Genomic DNA, 16,001 nt, shown 5'->3' with positions numbered 1-16,001 from the left:
TAGATTCATATTTGAAAAAGTTGTTTTTTCGTGTCAGTATCACTTTAACTATTCTATTGATGTGATGTGTTCAAGTCTTTAGGGCAGGGATCCCCAACCCGTAGCTCACAAGCAACATGTTGCTAGCAGCCACTCTTCATGTTGCTCGCGTAGGTCTCCCAGCAGGTGTCCATTAACATCCCCCGATCCCTTCTCCCTAGGGAATCATGTGAAAGTTACAGACCCAGTTCCCAGCGTGATTGTGATCAGTCCTCCCGTCATATCATGTTACAACAGCAAGATCTTTTCTCTCCCTCCCTTCCCAGCCCCTCCCACTCACTCACTCACTTGTGATCGCTCCTCCTGTCATATTCAGCAGTGAGCAGGGGCGGGAAGAGTCGCAGAGAGAAGATCATGCTGCTATAACTCACTGCCGGACCCCACCCTAAGAGGGGGGCTAGGAAGGAGGGTAAGCCTCCTGTTATATCCAGTTACAACAGCACAATCTTTTTCTGTTCCCAGGGGCTGGGAACGGAGGGAGAGAAAATATTGTGCTGTTGTAACTGGATATGACATGAGGACAATCATGCTGGAGACTTTGTAATACATTATTTGCTGTGGGCTAGGAAGAAAGGATTGTTGGAATAAAAAAGGTGCTGGGAAGGGACAGAGAGAAAAGGTTGTGCTGCTATAACTGACTGCTGGATTTGACAGGAGGCACTATCGCAAGTCAGGGAGGGGGGGGGGGGGCAAGGAAGGAGGGTGAGAAAAGACCCGGATCAGTCCTGTGAGCCTCCTGTCAAATCCAGCTGTGAATTATAACAGCACAATCTTTTGAGTTCCAGCTCCTCCACTGAATATTTTTTTTTATCTGTTGCCAGCCCCAGCACAATAATTTTTTGGGAAGCCATCCCAGTGACCCCTTCGCCTCACCCATGCCACTGCTGTGCCAAATTTAATATTTCACATTCTCTGTCACCCATTACATTTTTGTACAAATCTTGCTGCCCAGTCGTCGTTGTGCCACCTACTCACCCACTTATATAACTGTACCAGAAATAAGTTTCCAAAAAGTTCCACTCTTACATTTCTTTTATTCCTTGTTCCTCTGTGCCATTTTCCTTTCCATCATCTCCTCTACCTGTTTGCTCCTGCCATTCTCTCTCCTCTATATATCCTTGCTGCTTCTGTGCCATTCTGCCTCCCATCTATACCCTCAGAGCTCCAGTGTGCCATACTGCTTCCCATCTGTACCCTCAGAGCTCCAGTGTGCCATACTGCTTCCCATCTGTACCCTCAGAGCTCCAGTGTGCCATACTGCTTCCCATTTGTACCCTCAGAGCTCCAGTGTGCCATACTGCCTCCCACCTGTACCCTCAGAGCTCGTGTGCCATACTGCTTCCCATCAGCTACACCTCAGATTTTCACTGGCAGAAAACATGCAGTGCCAGATTTCACACTGATATTTTGATATTATATAACATTTTTATATAGTGTATATTCTTCTTATTATTATTAAAAATTGTGTTTGCGCTACTGTTCATGTATTGTGTTGCTCGCGAATAAGTTTTGCAGCTGAATGTTGCTCACGGGGTAAAAAAGGTTGGGGATCCCTGCTTTAGGGTCTGCCTGATGCTGTTTGTTCTTTTTGTTGAACCACAAAAGCTCTAACAATAACTAATTACACCTGTTTACCTAATAAAAACATGTGTAATAATGGTCATAATACACTACATGGGTTACCAAAAACACAAAGCGGATAGTGTGCATAGAGTCTACCTAATAGCCAATCACAGGTCCATGAACTTTTATGATACTTGTGTTGCTTTCCAAGTCTTTTTACATTTGACTGTGGCTCACAAGTAAGAAAGGTTGGGGATCCCTGACATAAGAGCTGTAATTGCATATTTTGTAGCCCCTATTCGGGAACCCCCAGAAACTTTTTTATGCTTGTGTTGTGTTGCTCCCCAACAACTCTTATACACATGAGCCACATTTACATGGAAAAATCATGCAGCACTGTAATAGTAATAACAACCAAAAGTTAAAATATATCTTTTATTTACATTTTCCTCTAATACTGAGAAAATGTTACATTTGTGTCACTACTGAACACTTTGGCCCTTTGAGAACAGGTAGCTTATTTTCTATTTTTCTCAAACTTGAGCTAGTAATTTAGTTAAATTTATAGAAATGGCTTGAATACTATGACTTCCAACTCTGGAAGAAAAAATACTATTCCCTTAAATCTTGGCTACCCTACTGCAGGAAAACTTCAGAAAAACAAAATGCCGCATATGCCTTCCCACAAGCAATTCACATTATTGCTGATGGGAAGGTATTTTGGGGAGATTAGTTGCCCGCTGTAGCCAAAATTTAACCACTGGCACTAATCTTCTCTTGGGCCGTAGCCGTAAATTCCTGCATTGTTCTCACCTCATACAGACTGTAGGAGAGACATCACCGTTGTGTCACTAGTAGTAGTACATTATGTACTGTTCATCTTAAAGTGGTGCTGATTGGTTATTTAAATGGCCCTAACAGGTTTCCCTGCCTCCTGCCCTGCCGGCCAAGTCTAGTCTAAACTACTGTATAATCTGTAAATATCTCTCAGGTTAAATACTTATTAATGGCCCTCTAAAGGCCTGTTTCGACCTATATCTGGCTGTAAAATGGCCAGACTGATCGATCAGGAAATATTACGTCAGACAATCTCTTAAAGGGGATGTTCACCTTCAGAAAATAGCCCGAATATGAACAGCTCTTTCAGAAAAAACATTTTTGTAATTCATATTTATTATTGAAAATGATTCAGCCAATCAGATCAATTAAATGAAAATGAAGCGATCCCTTCCGAAGAGAGAGCAGAGATAGGAGAGAGAGATTTAGCAGCGCTGAACCTAGCCTGTAGCTTAAAAACAAAAAATTTTAAATAAAGATGAAATACAACGTTTTTTTCTGACAAGAGGCTCTTCAAATTCAGACTACTGTCTGAAGGTGAGCATCCCTTTTAACCGACAGCCATGGCTTCCATTACATAATTATTGGAAATGTTCTCTCTGAGCACCACTTAGACATGACAAAGAAGTTTGTATATTAACTTTATAATGGTTATAATTATAATATGGTATAAAATATTAAAAAGGTCATGCCTAACTTTCAAAACTTACAGGTCCTGAAACTCTTCTAATGACTTCTGGGGAGTAAAGACATTCAGAAGTCCAATTATCTGTAAAACAGAAAATACAATTTAAGTGTTAACAAAAAACACTAGGAAATGCTATTCAAAACGGGGGAAAAAAAGTAGAGGTAAAAATAAAAAGGGAAACAACACAATTCAGAAATATAAAATATAATTAAAAACATAAGAAAAAAAAATATTTCCATAAATCTTCCCTTAGTGTAATGACACACAAGACAATAGTTTAAATAGTCTAAATAAGCCAGCTAAGAAAATGCATGCAGTGTGCAATGACATTTGGTAAGATAATCTTCACAAAACTGCATGCAAGCTGGTGCTAACTGGTATACACATAAATAAATCAAATACATGGTGTGGAAGATGCAATTTTGCATGTGCCCACTATTACACTAGAATTTTGGGGGAAAATTTGCATCCATTTTTGTGCTTTACACTCCCGAACTAAGAACTGTTGTATAGTCTTCAATAGAACACAACTACTTTTCATTGCTAAAATGTGCGCTAAAGAATAGGGAATATTTTTTGCATGATTTGTGCTGCACTGTTTTACCATAACAGTGTTATGTTTATGTAAACCACAGCTCAATATGATGAAAGAAATATATTCTGGGGTGGTCTCTACCTCAACGGAGGTAAACTTCATCATGAAATGATTAATGATGTAACTGAAAAAAAGGGGGATTTATTATACTCAAAGAATTTCTTGCAGTGATGTACGGTAAGCACAGGTGACAAGTGAGTTAATGCACTCTGCTCTTTAGGAGGCAGGATGGCAATCAAAACAAATTAATGTTGCTGCCCACTGGGGCTCCCCCTCTTGCCTGCATTAACCCCTCCCAATTATTTACAACTAGCAGAGCATATTGCAAAACAGATATAAAATGGGAGGGTCTCCTTGTGCTGTTGTTATGGGACTACAAGAAAAGACTTCAGTGAGTATAATAGATCCCCTTTTCTTATAATGTCCCTGGACAGTGCAGTCCTTTCCCTCAGTTTTTTGCCCATGTATGTGCCTAAAACAATTCCCTACTAATATATAACCGTAGCTGGTGTAGACAAACAGGTCTGTGCCAGTCTACCACTAGGGAGGTTAAACTGGGCAAAGATCATCTGTCTTAATGACCTTAGAAAGCAAGGAGATCTTGAAGTATGGTCAGTTTTATTTCCAGTGTTCCTCTGCATTTCTACATATAGAATGAGAAGGTGCCATCACTGTGTGCTCTGGACTCCCTGACAATTAGAACTGGGCATCTGGCATGCTGATGTCATACACATGCACTTTCTGACTAACCAGCAAGTGCTAGAAGGTTGTTGAGTGCAACCATGGTGAAGACCAGATTCAAATGTCAGGAGAATCAGAAACTAAAAAAGAGTCAGTTAGCTTTATTTGAAAAACTAATATCCTGTCATTTTCCAATACATACTTAAAGTAAAAATGACAAAACACTATATTTTTCAAGAACAATAATTACAATTTACTTTCTTGGTTATTATGTGTAATTTGACAAGCTAGATTCTACTAGGTTTTGGATGTTGGAAAAACTTACATTCTTGTGGTTGACACATTTCATAAGCACAAGTTCTCGATAAGCTCTCTTGGCATGGGTTTGATTCTGGAATGGCCGGCTCAGTTTTTTGATGGCAACATGTCTCTCCAGAACTGCATCATAGGCAGCACTGTACAAAGTAAATAAAGTACAGTAAGGCACATTTCAGAATCACAGGTTCTGCATAAACATCACCTGGGTGGCCCTCCTTTGAATCCTGGGGTCCTCCTGCAGCTCCATATTGGGGGGAGGGGTGCACACTTACAGCACCTACATACTCTCAAATGCACATGTCGCACAATTAGCCATGTGTACACACTTTTTTTGCTGTATCTTTTTTGCTCTAAAAAATATTGTATTGGCAATTATGTAAATAGCTTATTTGCTAATAACACTGTGAAATATATTTAGAATTTTATTCCATTTTGTGTTGTGATTTTACTGCATTCTGCATTATTTTTGATTTCTTATTTTTGGCCAGGAAAATTTTGTGCACAATATTTTTGTTTTGTTGTCTCTACATGCCACATAGTTTGGTAGATCTATGGATACTGGACATCAAACTGTTTAGAAGTACCGTGGGATTCATATTTAGAGCATTTTATCTTGGTATGTCGGGATATGAGAGACATATGATGGTGTAAAATGCAAGCTTTGGGACACTTTTTGAAGCAAATGGAAGCTTTGAGGCAATCTCAAGAAATGTATTCAAAACTCCTAAGTTTGGCAAAGCTTTGTGATTTGGTTAGTTTGGCCTAGAAAGACCATTTTGCATCTATTAGAATGTGTGGTTTTCAAAAATATATGGATTCCTGGAATAAACCTACTTGTGAACTAGTGTAGTGTATATTTATTATATATTGAAGTCTAAAATCTCCATAAAACTATACATATTTTGAGGCCAATATGCTCAATGAATATTCTGTGACAACACAATTTACTACAGGTATGGAATCTGTTATCCAGAAACCTGTGATCTACAAAGCTCTCCATTATGGGATGGTCATCTCCCATAGAGTCCAATCTAAGCAATTTATTCTTATTTTTCTAAATGAGTTTCTTTATGTATGTAGTACTAAAACAATAGTGTGTACTTGCTCTTAACTAACCTGCCTGAATCGATATAGGTGTCAAAACAAATATATTTGCTTTACTTAATGTTAATGATTATTAATGATTCTTAGCAGACTTGCAAAATGGTGGCCCAAAGTATGAAAAGATCCCTTACCCGGAGAGCCTCAGGTCCTGAGCGTTCAGGATAACAGACCCTATACCTGTACACATACTTATTCTGACTAAATGTCCCCATACACGGGCCGATAGTAACTGCCGATAACGGTCCCTTGGACCGATTTGGCAGCTAATCGGCCCGTGTATGGGCACTTCCGACGAGCCAGCCCGACTGATATCTGGCCTGAAATCGTCCAGATCTCGATTGGGCAGGTTAGAAAATCTAGTCGGATCGGGGACCGCATCGGCTTGTTGACCGACTTTATCTATGCTCCTCATTATAATCCGTAGGTAGGGACCTTAAGTGTCCTCTCTGCCACAATTTTTAAAAAGTATGCATTAAAGGTAATTTTAGCATGCACAGTTTTGAAAGAATGCACAAGAAATCATTTTTCCACACATGGCCAAAGAAATTATTGGGCACACTGCTGTTAAAATTATAGCAAAAGTTTAACTTTTGCAGTAAACTGCACCTTTAACAGGGCTGGGACATATGGACATTATGAACTGGGTAAGCAAAAAAAAAAACCTGGAAAAGACCAGGCAAAACAATAGCAGGAGAAAAAAAAATCTTCAATAGCTTTTAATAACATAAAACTGTCTCTCATAAGTAGACTTATGAAAAATGTACATACTTTTTCCTTATTTTCATTTAAGTTACTGATCCTAAAATAGGCTTTTACAAACCCCAACACAAGACAGATTCTGAGACACCTATATAACACAAAAAGGGCATAACATTTAAATAAAATATATTTCCTCACCATACTATTCCCTGTGCTCCAGATCCAATAGGCTTCAGATTTTGGTATCGCTTGAGAACAGTAAAAGTGGAATCTCCTATCTCAAAGACAGAGAAGTTGCTGTCACGCTTGCTTCGGCTCATGATTACACGAGCATTTACCCCAGTGGCTTCATCCAAACCAAGCTTCTCTAGATCAGAAACTCTATTGAAACACAATCAGAAGAATGGAGGATTAGTGATATAACATTTTATTGTGTAATCTTAAAGTCTTGTAATATATTTCTACAAACCTTCAAGACTGGGGCTGATGTGCAACAAGATGAAATTAAATACTGGTATGGGATCTGTTTTCCAGAAACCAGTTATCAATAAAGCTCCAAAGTGTGGAAAAGTCAAATAATTATATATATTTTTTTTAATTATTTACATTTTCTCTGTTATACTAAAACAGTACTTTGTACTTGATTCCAGCTAAGTTATAATTATTTCTGATTTCTGTCTGTTAAAGCTGAAACAACCCTGTTGGATTTATTTAATTTGTCTCCAAATGTATGGAGATCCAAATTAAGAAAAGACCCCTTAACTGGGGACCCCAGGTCTCATAATTGGATAACCATAAAAACAACATATTTTTTATTTTAAAGGACATGTAAAGCCTACATTTGTTTACAATGTATATCAGTTGGGCATGTGTGCCCCACCCAAATGGCATCATTTGTACTACATATATCCCCTCAGTTTGCCATTTTCCTAAAGCAAATAGTAGCTTTCACCCGGTGGCTATGTTTCCTCTGATACATAGTTACATAGGGTTGAAAAAAGACCAGAGTTAACCCAGCACACACAACCTATACTTACCAATCTATACATTCACATACATAAACTATATATACAACCACTAATACTAACTGTAGATATTAGTATCACAATAGCCTTGGATATTCTGCTTGTTCAAAAACTTATCCAGGCCCCCCTTAAAAGCATTAACAGAATCTGCCATTACCACATCTCTAGGAAGGGCATTCCACAACCTCACTGCCCTCACCATGAAAAACCACCTACGCTGCTTCAAATGGAAGCGCCGTTCCTCTAACCTAAAGGGGTGGCCTCTGGTGCGTTGATCGTTTTGATGGGGAAAAAAAGAACATCCCCTATCTGCCTATATTTCCCTCTAATGTACTTGTACAGAGTAATCATGTCCCCTTGCAAGCGCCTCTTTTCCAGAGAAAACAACCCCAACCTCGACAGTCTAACCTCATAGCTTAAATCTTCCATCTCCTTTACCAGTTTAGTTGCACGTCTCTGCACTCCCTCCAGCTCATTAATATCCTTCTTAAAGGATAAGGACTGGAGCCCAAAACTGCACCGCATACTCAAGGTGAGGCCTTACCAGGGACCTATAAAGAGGCAAAATTATGTTTTCATCCCTTGAGTCAATGCCCTTTTTTATACAAGACAGCACTTTATTTGCTTTATTAGCCACCGAATGACACTGCCTGGAATTAGACAACTTGTTATCTACAAAAACCCCTAGATCCTTCTCCATTAGGGATACCCCCAACACACTACCATTCAGTAGATAGTTTGCGTTTATATTATAACTTTGCACTTAATCAGATATGTTTAAATCTGCAAACCGCATAAATGCACAAAGACCCTTATTCAGCATACATTTCATCAAGAATGCAGGCTCACACAGGCAGAACTGTCTATGATAAAGTTCTGCTTTGTTTTAGCTGAGCTCAGGAGTGGAGGTTAGGAGAAAAAAATTAAAGCAGACAGTTGGGGATGGGTTTCTATGGGAACCAGCAATGATATCTTTTCACTGGTTGCTAGACTGGAGGGCGTGTTTAGTAATCTGAGCTTAGAACAACTGAGCATGCCCACAAGCAAACAGCCAAAGCGAATTTCTGAGGGAGGGGGCTGAGTGCGGCGGAAGGGGATGTTGCAGCCTTATTATTAACCTCTGGACAACCAGTGTGGCAGGTATTAAAAGACTTCAAAGAGGCTATTCACTGATTACATTTTATTGTGTGGGGTTTACATGTCCTTTAAGAGAGAAGGAAAGTTACAATCACTGGGAGGGGGTGCCATAATATTAGGCACCCCCCCAATATTAGGATTGTAATCCCTTCTCTGGAACCCCCAGTCAGTGCTCCTGTTAGGAGAAAACTGCGTAGCCAGTAGGTCTTCATGCATGCGCAGTAGAATGGAAAGCCAAACGTTAACAAAAAAAAAACCTGCTTTTTCATTCTACTGCGCATGCACGGGCCCCGGGATCACTGTAAGGGCTCTGGCACACAGGGAGATTAGTCGCCCGCAACAAATCTCCCTGTTCGCGGGCGACTAATCTCCCCGAATTGCCATCCCACCAGCGAAAATGTAAGTCGCCTGTGGGATGGCAACTGATGGCAACTCGGGGAGATTAGTCACCCTAAAAGGTGAAGGAAGGAAGAAGATTGCTTGTCTGCATTTACCCCAGGCTGGTGCATCTTTTTTATAAAGGGAACACTGGCCAGAAGTTTCTGGTAAGCAATTACAATCACTAGGGGGTGCCTAACTTTTGGCACTCCCTAGTGAATTATCCTTTCCTTCTCCTTTAATTGAAAATATATTGGTATACTTTATATACTTTCATTTGGCTGAAGTTTCATGGCTGCCATACACAATTTATGATCTCTATCACTATCTTTCTTACTTGACTGCAAGTGGAAGACATTAAACACTGTAGTTAACATTAAGTTAGTCTTTTGGACTAGAAATCGACAGAAGCTTGCTGGGTGGAAGGGACCTTTCTCACTTTCAGATTTTTATTTATTTTTTAGCTTATTTTTTATGGCTAAAACACATGAGGAAGAAAGGTCCACTCATTTAATTAATGGAAATAAAACTGGCCATGTTGGTTGGTGTAATCCACAATCTTGTTCAGTTGGTTGGTAGTAGACCCTACTCAAAACAACACTTTTGCTACAAGATCGGAGGACCTTCGGCACTTAAGCTTTTTATCAGCGTATGCAGTTTAAATTTATGTTTCTATTTCTTCAGACAGTTTGGGGAGTAATGTTGCGATCATAAATTTAAACTACATAAGCTGATAAAAAGCTTAAGTGCCGAAGGTCCTCCGACACGAAGACAACTTCCGGGTCAGTGCACACAGGAATTCAAGCACCCGTTGCCTTTTCGCCGTCCTGCTATGGAGCAGTTCGTCACTAAAATTCTACATGAAGCATTTAAAAAAGGCAAGGGGGGGGAAAGGCTAGACTTAATGTTAGAGATGTTTTGTGATTTATAAGATATTTAAATATTTTTTGTTTTACAGTTCCTTTAAGGCAAAAAACCTTATCCACTGTGCAACTGTGCTTGTTTCTGTGTAACAGTATACAGGTATGGGACCTATTATCCAGAATGCTTGGGACCCGGATAAGGGATCTTTCCATAATTTGGATCTCCATAACTTAAGTCTGCTAAAAATCATTTAAATATTGAATAAACCCAACTGTTCTGCCTCCAATAAGGATTAATTATATCAGAGTTGGGATCAAGTACAAGGTAGTGCTGGGCGGTATGACCAAAAATTTATATCACGGTATTTTTTTTATTATATCGGTATCACGGTATTTGACGGTATATTTTTTTCCCCATGCATGATTAGGTGACCACCCTAAACACCCCCCCCCCAACCCCAAACACCCCCCCATCCCCTTCACATAAATATAACTTACTGGCCAGGCAGCCGCAGGCACCCCGACAGCTCACAGAGCCTCCTGGCAATTTTTCTTACTATTTCCGGGTTGCGCGCGTGACGTCAGCGCGCACGTAACGTCAGCGCGCACGTAACGTCAGCGCGCACGTAACGTCAGCGCGCACAACACGGAAATAGTAAGAAAAATTGCCAGGAGGCGCCCACGCCGGTATGCCGGTAAGTTAAACATTTTTATCATTTTTTTTTTAAAAAAACGGTGTTCGGTATATACCGGTATACCGCCCAGCACTAGTACAAGGTACTGTTTTCTTATTACAGGGAAAAGGGAAATCATTTTTAAAAATTAGAATTATTTGCTTATAATGGAGTCTATGGGAGATGGCCTTTCTGTAATGTGTAACTTTCTGGATAACGGATAAGGGATCGCATACCTGTATATTCTAAACATAAACAAACATACACATATTTGAAACTACATGAATATAATTGTAGGCCTGGATGCTTTGCATCTCCAAAAAAGGTATCCAAGCTCCCCTTAAAAGGGCTATTACACACAGTTTTTAATGCATCTGTTTGCATGAACCTAAATGCATCTGCTAATTAATTATATTCTGCCTGGTTGTACTCATAAGAGTTATGTTTTATGGCATTCGGGTTTCATCATGATTTTTTTTTTTATTTTTTTTTTTTAGACACCACATGCAACATTTTCTTGTGCTTAGTGCATGTTCAGTAGGCAACAAAACAGGGGGTTGCTTTGGAACTGACAAAAACACTTAAGTGTGTTTACAAAATGCATTACATTAATTTCTATGTGCTTATTCCCTATAAGTACATTAGGGTCATTACATGGTATGGGTACACATCATTTTGTAGCTCACGTTGCTCTAATGAAAACAAAAGTGATATTAAGGGAGTGTGCAGTACAGGGTCTTTTATAGCACAAATCTCCTGTATGGGTTCTTTGATTATATTAAAGTTTAGTTTTTTCCTGGTTGCACCACTACGTGATTTAAGCAGAGCGAACCTTAACTGAATTAAACAGCCAGACAGATCCTGCCCTGCCCAATTACATGTTCCAATAACTTTCAAAGCACTGATTCTTTTAAATTAATGTATACTGGAAAATAACATTTTCGTTTTATATGCAAAACATGTTTTTCAATGGAGATACATTAAGACATTACATAAGACATTAAGGTAATCTGCCATCAATCATCACTATGCAGGGCATGGCATAGCTACATCACCCTCATGGTGAAGAACTATTTGCAAAGCTTTAAATAAAAAAACCCTTCCACCACATGTGTCTATAATACCATTTAACACATAAAAAAACTATTCTGTGCAATATCTCTTCATGTAATTAGAAATCTCTAGTACTGTATACACTTCAAAATCTAAAATCTCCAAATCTAAGTAAATCATGCCCACTGCAACCCAAAGATCCCCACCTCATAAATGGCAATTAGATTTGTCTGCCAGAATCTGTTATCTATAGAACTATGTTGGCCAATGTGATTTGAAATATATTTCAATACCTTATAACTTCAATACCTTATAAGAGTTAGCGCTCTTACAATAAGTCCAAACCTAATAACTTAATTATACCTTACATAATCTGTCCTTCCGCAGATGGGATACTAAAAAAATCTATAGTTCCCTGTATATAAGCAAAAGAAGACAGAGATCCTCCCTTCTCCCTCAACAAGCAGTTATTCAGCATCAACATCATCTACTAACTGAAGGCAAATTACTCCAGTTTCACAGTAACAGCATTTGGCTGATGGCACTTATAGTAAGCAAGCCATGGGCAGCAGCTTTCCAAAATGTACAATGTTAAAGGAAGTGTTATGAAGAAAATTCTTACAGAAATTTGGATAACACTGACATTGAGTGACGTCAAGGAATATACACAAGAATATATTTACAATATAGGCACTCAAGGGCCCATCAATTTGAAGAGAAATGGCACGCACTCCTTGGTCCACTAAAACTTGTCTTTATTGTAGAGATCTTAAAACAAAAAGGTCCTGACGCGTTTCGTATACAAAAGATACGTAGTCATAGGCACCAAGGGCCCATACCTATGGCGGTAGCTTTAGAGGAATGGCCCTCAGTTGCGTATAAGATTAATGACAATTTTGGAAGTGGGGAATCTCAACAGATCACCGGCACACACTTCTGGCTAAATCTGGAGGCGAAGTTGATGGGTACCTTTTGCCATCTTTGCATACACTGATCAAGGAAAGAATGGATAGGGCGGGCTAAGATTTGATGCCTAGGGCAGCGTCGGACCTCAATACCACCCTGACTATACTCCAATTATATGATGGCCCTCTCTTAATAACAAGCCATGTTCCAGTCTCAGATGTCTCATAATAGGGTTTACTATTAGCTAGTCTCTCTGTTTAGAAGTATGCTGTAACACAGACTGTGAGGTCTTCATCAGGAATAAATGAAGATATGGGATATCTTATCCAGGAAACCCAATATATAGAGAGAATTATGGGAATGACAGAGACATGCTAGGTTTGTTGTGGAGTATTCTATCAAAAATCCTACGTGAAATCCTTTGCTCATAATGTGAAGGGGTTATAACAAAAGACACTTTAGAGTAACCATACACAATAAGATCAGCTCTTTGGTAAAGTCACCAAACAAAGTACTGTAAGGCTGATGCCATACCAGACGTATGGCGTATATTTTCGGCAAGCTGAAAAACGCTTGCCGAAAATATGCGCCATACACACCATATGCCGCTACCTGTGCCTGCACCGGAATGAATGGAATACGCTAAGGTGCAGGCACATGTAGCCGATATGCACATAAAAACACGAGAGAATGCAAAACCTCACGTTTTTATGCGTATTTTGTACATTTATGCGTATTTCGTAGGAGCGTATGTCAATATTTTCAGCAAGCATTTTTCCGCTTGCTGAAAATATACGCCATACGCTGTGCGGCATCAGCCTAAAATACCAAAGCAGATAAGTACACTCATTTTTGTAATAGTGCTGCATCCCTGTTTTCTACCTTGTCTGTTATACTTTGAACCATGCACAAGTGTATGCCTCCCACCAAACACAAGCAATGTGAGTACAAACATTTACAAGCACTCCTCATACAATGTTCTTACATTTTTAAGAACAATAGCTCTGCACTCCCGCCTCACTTTTCCCTGACTGAGCAGCCCAAACCAGCTGACTTCCATATGTAATAAAAATACATTCCTACAAAAACAAAAAAACAGAACAGTGTTATTATTAAAATCAATTGGCAAACTGTTTTAAGGAGGAGATAAAATGTAAACAAAGCCCCAACTGCAGTAACACTGCCCAAGTAATGTGATCCCCAGCATCAACAAAGCCTCAAACCCTGGTGCTTTAAAAGAAGCATTCCTAACCACTAATCCACCTAAAACATTGTTGGGTATTGGTTTTGGTAACACAGACTCAATTCTATTATCTGACAGCATATACTGGCTTTACTATAATTAAAAATTTTACCTATTCACCGTTATTACTTTTCTTTCCACAATCAACCTTTTTATTGATAGTTTCCCTGCAATGTTGGTGGAAATGTATATGCTGCTATTCATAGCGGTATATAAAGAATGACATTAAAACATTACATGAATTACTCACTTCATCTATTCTAACCAATATAATCGTATATATAAGCGTTGATATTGTTCTACAAATAATAGTCGGGTCATTGTCTAGTTATATTACTGTCATGGCGATACCTTTGTATGCTACGTTATCCTTAACCATTGAGAGACAAATTATGCATTTATAAATTATTGTTTCATAGAACATTCATTTGTCATTTTGATCGCATGTATCTCTAACAATAACTCTCCTCTCTCTTCTGCTGAGGGATAATAATCTAAAAACAAATGAACAGCCGCATTTTCATCAAATGTTACAGCATTAAAGGCCTAATGTAACGTTAATAACATTACATTAACGTTGCCATACCACCTAACAGCCCCGCTTTTCCCAGGAGAGCCCCGAGTTTCTTAACACAGCCCGCAGTACCGGATTGCTGTTTAAAAGTCCCGCAGCGCCGTTAACGTCTAGCTCCTTGACTCCTGCCGGACAGCTAAACCCGACGTCACAAAGTATCATCTCGCGATTCTTTGACGTCACACTAAACGTATTTAGACGCAGCTACGCTGAACGTAACTACCTTAGGCGAATTACGAGCTAGGGCGGAGCACACCGTGTGACTCAAAGATAAGCGTCTGATAGTGTGCAGTAGTATATGTTGGGCACGGCAAATGGCGGGTGCATGGTCGCACTTTTTCATTTTTGTTATGGAAAAAGTGTGTGTTTCGTGTTGGTTGGCAGCTCTACCCCATACCACCGGAGCATCAGATTACGATTTTTTGACGAAGACTAATTTGTTATAGTATGTAAGCCTACATACTGGTTATGTTGCCTAAATCAATCAATCGCATCTTTGCTTATGTTTTCTAACATCTAGATGCTTGTTACAATCTAATTGCTTATTGGTTGCTATGGGCAACATCAGCGGTGATGTTGGCTTACTATAATAAATATGACTATGTAATTGCATCATCTGTTCAGTAGCATTCATAGCTGACCTGTTTTTTTCCTTGGCCAGTAATGTGACTATTATAAAAAGACAGAAGAATGCTTTAGTTTTTTGGTGGATACAAACAATAAAGGGGTAGTTCAGGTTAACGTTTAGTATTTTATGGAATAGCCTATTCTTTGTGACTTCTTAATTAGTCATTTGCTTTTTATTTTATTTTTTTATCATTTTTTAACTATTTGCTTTTTCTTCAGATTCTTTTTTCAGGATTTAAATAGGGTCATTGACCCCAGCAGGCAAAAAGCTCAGTGAGGCTACAATTTTGTTAGTTTTAAGTTTTAATATTTATGTTTCTATTTGGACTTTCTTCTTCATATCCCTGTCTTCTTTTTAAACCACTGCCTGGTTGCTAGGTTACATAGGACCCTAGCAAGGGTTGCCATCTGTTCTTTTTTGACCTGGACAGCCTGGTTTTTCAAGGGGCTGTCCAAGTCAAAACCTTCTGCCTGGTCTTCAACATTCTGGAAACTGGACAAAAACCCTCCAAATAGCGTCTGGTGGACCCCTGATGCACAGCCCGCATGCCCTTTTGTCTGGGTTAAAACCTGGAAACGGTACTACCTGCTCACTGGGTCCTATGCCCTCATCACTATTAAAACAGTGTGCCTCTGCCATTACTCCAGCTCTTACCCACATATTCAATTCCTCTCTGGCATCTGGTACTTTTCTCTCTCTATTCAAACAAGCATGTGTCAAACCCATTCTTAAAAAGGCTACACTGGACCCGTCCTGCCTTTCTAACTACCGTCACGTCTCTTTCCTGCCCATAGCCTCTAAACTCCTGGAACGTCTTGTCTTTTCTCGTGTCACTAACTTCCTCTGCACCCATAATCTGCTTGACCCTATGCAGCCTGGTTTTCAGCCTGTGCACTCCACTGAGATGGCCTTATGTAGAGTGGCAAATGATCTCCAGACTGCCAAGGCCAAAGGACGCTACTCAGTCCTCATTCTCCTAGACCTTTCCTCTGCTTT

General features: G+C 39.4%; 1 protein-coding gene across 9 annotated transcripts in view; it reads right to left on the bottom strand.

Annotated features, from left to right (window-relative positions):
• mapk8 (mitogen-activated protein kinase 8) overlaps nucleotides 1–14,558 on the bottom strand; it is a 33,146-nt gene extending 18,588 nt beyond the window's left edge. For 4 of the 9 annotated variants that reach the window (XM_012966153.2, XM_012966158.2, XM_012966152.2 and 1 more), the window contains exons 1-4: nucleotides 14,450–14,558; nucleotides 6,723–6,905; nucleotides 4,729–4,858; nucleotides 3,150–3,208 (exon numbers count right to left, since the gene is read on the bottom strand). In XM_012966153.2, the coding sequence (XP_012821607.1) occupies nucleotides 3,150–3,208; nucleotides 4,729–4,858; nucleotides 6,723–6,844 (311 nt within the window). In that variant the 5' untranslated portion in view covers nucleotides 6,845–6,905; nucleotides 14,450–14,558. 9 annotated transcript variants of the gene reach the window in all.
• Nucleotides 14,559–16,001: the final 1,443 nt, after the last annotated feature.

Source organism: Xenopus tropicalis, chromosome 7 (genome assembly GCF_000004195.4).
Source record: "Xenopus tropicalis strain Nigerian chromosome 7, UCB_Xtro_10.0, whole genome shotgun sequence".
NCBI lineage: Eukaryota > Metazoa > Chordata > Amphibia > Anura > Pipidae > Xenopus > Xenopus tropicalis.
This window is presented reverse-complemented; position numbering and strand designations above follow the sequence as displayed.